General features: G+C 32.6%; 1 protein-coding gene across 1 annotated transcript; it reads left to right on the top strand.

Annotated features, from left to right (window-relative positions):
* The first annotated feature begins 991 nt into the window (after positions 1-991).
* LOC124540675 lies at positions 992-1,642 on the top strand. The gene has a single exon (XM_047118344.1). The coding sequence runs from the start codon at positions 992-994 to the stop codon at positions 1,640-1,642; it is 651 nt and encodes a 216-aa protein (XP_046974300.1).
* The last annotated feature ends 1,425 nt before the right edge of the window (positions 1,643-3,067 follow it).

Here is a 3,067-nt window from a genome sequence, read left to right as displayed (position 1 = left end):
TTATAGTCATCACAGACTATAGGTCTTATAAGGAATGATAAAAAGTTGTCCTAGTGTCTGTACACTGGTTCACCTACCCTCATAGCTAAACAAAAACACAGCAAGTGTGTACGGAAATGAGATACAAATTTCATCTAAATTTAATTATATAAACTTAATTTGGAGTTAATCTCTTCAAGATGCTTACTCATGTAAAATGACGCGAATCACATATATACATATATCCACGCTTACTGCTACTCTATATTTTGTGTATAATTGCTGGACGGTCAACATATATTGCGAATTGGTTTTTAATTTTTGAATTAAGTTTTAAATTTAATTTAATTTTTATATTTTTTCAGTCAAACACACAAAAAATGTCATCAAAATCGGTCCATCTCCTTTGGAGGAATTCATGTACAAGGACGGTTAATCATATCGGATTTAGTTCAAACCTTGTACTTGGAAAGACTTAGAGAACGCTTGGGTATAGATTTTGACATATTATCTTCAATGTAAAAGATGGCGCATGACACTTAGTAAATATTGAAAAAAAAAATTAAAGAGTCCTTGCAACACATGTCGCTTGCTAGCTTGTGTCTATGTAATAAATATGTTTCCGGTTCCGGCGTTCTAACAGTGAAGACGTTTGTCAGTGCTCTCCGAAATAAATAATAATAAATTCAGTCTAAACGAACCAAAATCACTCAAATTGCTAAATAAACTAATGTAAAATAAACATGGATTAAATTAAAAACTCAACGCTCTACGTTAAAATTGCAACGAAACAACAAGAAAAAAGAAACGAAAATATACATAAATATAATATCAATATAATATTCCAATAACAAAGCCGACAACATAACGAAAGAACGTAGTGTTGACACATCGAATTGAGATCAATACATACCTACGGTGCAGCCAACATAACAGGTAACTATTGCGTTCCAATTCAAGCATTCAGCAAACGTTTTGTTAATGCAACGAATTAATAACCTTAAAAATCACAATGGCTGAAGAAATGACAATATCAACTCTCTATTCTATGATGAAAATCGAAATGGAAAAACAAGCTAATTTAATAACAGACAAAACAGTAAACGCCGTGATGACCATGGACGATAAAATTAAACCTATAATGGAAGAAAACGAGAATCTTAAATCGGAAATAAAGATTCTGTACAAAAAAATAAATACTCTAGAGAATGTGATCAAGAAAAACAACATCATAATACACGGATTCAAAGAAAACGAAACCAGTTATAATCAACTATTTATAAATGTTACACAGCTACTCCAAGAGTTGGACGTAAAAATCGATGATCACGACATAAGCAAATTGTACAGAATTGGGAAACAGACGTCGGAGAAAACGAGACCGATAATAATAACTCTTACGACCTACAACAAAAAGATGGAAATACTCAAAAATAAAAATAAAATGCCACCATCAACTTACATCACCGAAGATTATTCCAAAGAAACGCTGCAGAAACGCAAGGAATTACAAAACGAGCTCCACCTACAGAGAGAAAGGGGGAACCACGTTTATATAAAGAATAACAAAGTTGTGGTGAAACAAAAAGGAAATAAAAACAAGAAAAGGATCATCATGTCTGCTTGCAACACCGCAGCCTTAACATGTGACTGGCATTACTAAAAAAACTTTGGCAAAACTAAATATGCCCATTTGTATATATAAAATCAACAAAATTTACAGGCTGTTGTCGTCGTTGTTGTTGTTGTATAAAGAGAGGGAGAGAGAGACTAAAGTGAAGTGGAAAGAGATAAAAATCTCGAATAAATTTCAAATTATTTTTTCTCCTACATTGGTTATATACCAAACTTTCTCGCTGTTAGTTTACTTGTTAAAGAGAATATATGCACCTACGAAGATTGCACTTGACGACTTAAAGGATTATATATCATACTAAGACGAATTTGAAATTATCACAAAATTGTCTTTCTCGTAAGTTATATCAGCCACGACGAAACTGGCGAAAGACTAGAATATAAAGATGTATTTGCTTAGTTTAGGATCGATAAAAGAAAAAGGCAGACTAATCTATCCAAATAATTTACATAACCTAAATGTTTTAAACAGCTTCTTCAACTACAATAAAAATGATGCTGGATAACCTATGTAGGGAGAAGAAACCAAGACGTACTTCAAAAACGTTTAATGAACTTATTCAAAGATTGAAATATCTTCAGTACGAATCACTAATTGGTCATTATAATTAGCACGAAAGAAGCCCTGAGAGAAAGATAAATTACTCAAGAACTTCAACAAAACAATTAATTCAGGAAGAATCTCGAAGAAGAAAATCTCGGCTGTCATGAAAATGTACAAGAAAAATACAGATAAGGATGGTGGAATACACATGTGGCAGAATTTCTGTGATTTTTGACACATGCGTGTTTTTCACGAAGTTTTCCTTCACCGCCGAGCACGATATAAATTATAGACACAAACTAAGCACACGAATATGCTACTTGCCTGGGTTTAAACCAGCAATCATCGGTTAGATGCACGCGTTCAAACCGCTGGGACATCTCGGCTCACGATACGAGAAAAATTAAATAAGAAGATGAGAGCTAGAGATAAGAAATATAAGAAATAAATGACCTGTGTGATCGAAAATTGAGGAAAGTACGTCAAATAAATAAAATCAGAAGAGTTTTCTGGAACAACTTGGCACATGGATTGAACAGAAAATTTTGGCAAACTTTAAAAGAGGTCCGTGTCAGAGGGCAGATTGATTAAGTTTGCCAAAGTCGATGATTGCTATACGGATGTAATTGTTACAAAATAGGTATTAATTATTTCATACTGTATTGTGTATTATGATCATCATCAGGATTTATGTGTTACCTAGAAATGTAAGCTTCTGCAGTTGATACACAGACGCAACATTGTTATAGTATATAAGAATAACTTTAGATGTAATTTATAAGATCTATGATGTATTAGAAATTATCGGGCCGAAAAGATACAAATTAAGGCAAACTTTCGGAAAATGGTACGCAACAAAAAAGACTGGAAAAATTATATACATATATAAAAGAATATAGTTATTAGCTG

The sequence above is a fragment of the Vanessa cardui genome, chromosome 26, assembly GCF_905220365.1.
Source record: "Vanessa cardui chromosome 26, ilVanCard2.1, whole genome shotgun sequence".
In the NCBI taxonomy this organism is placed as follows: Eukaryota; Metazoa; Arthropoda; class Insecta; order Lepidoptera; family Nymphalidae; genus Vanessa; species Vanessa cardui.
Note: the sequence above shows the minus strand (reverse complement) of the source record. Positions and strands in the feature narration are given on the sequence as shown.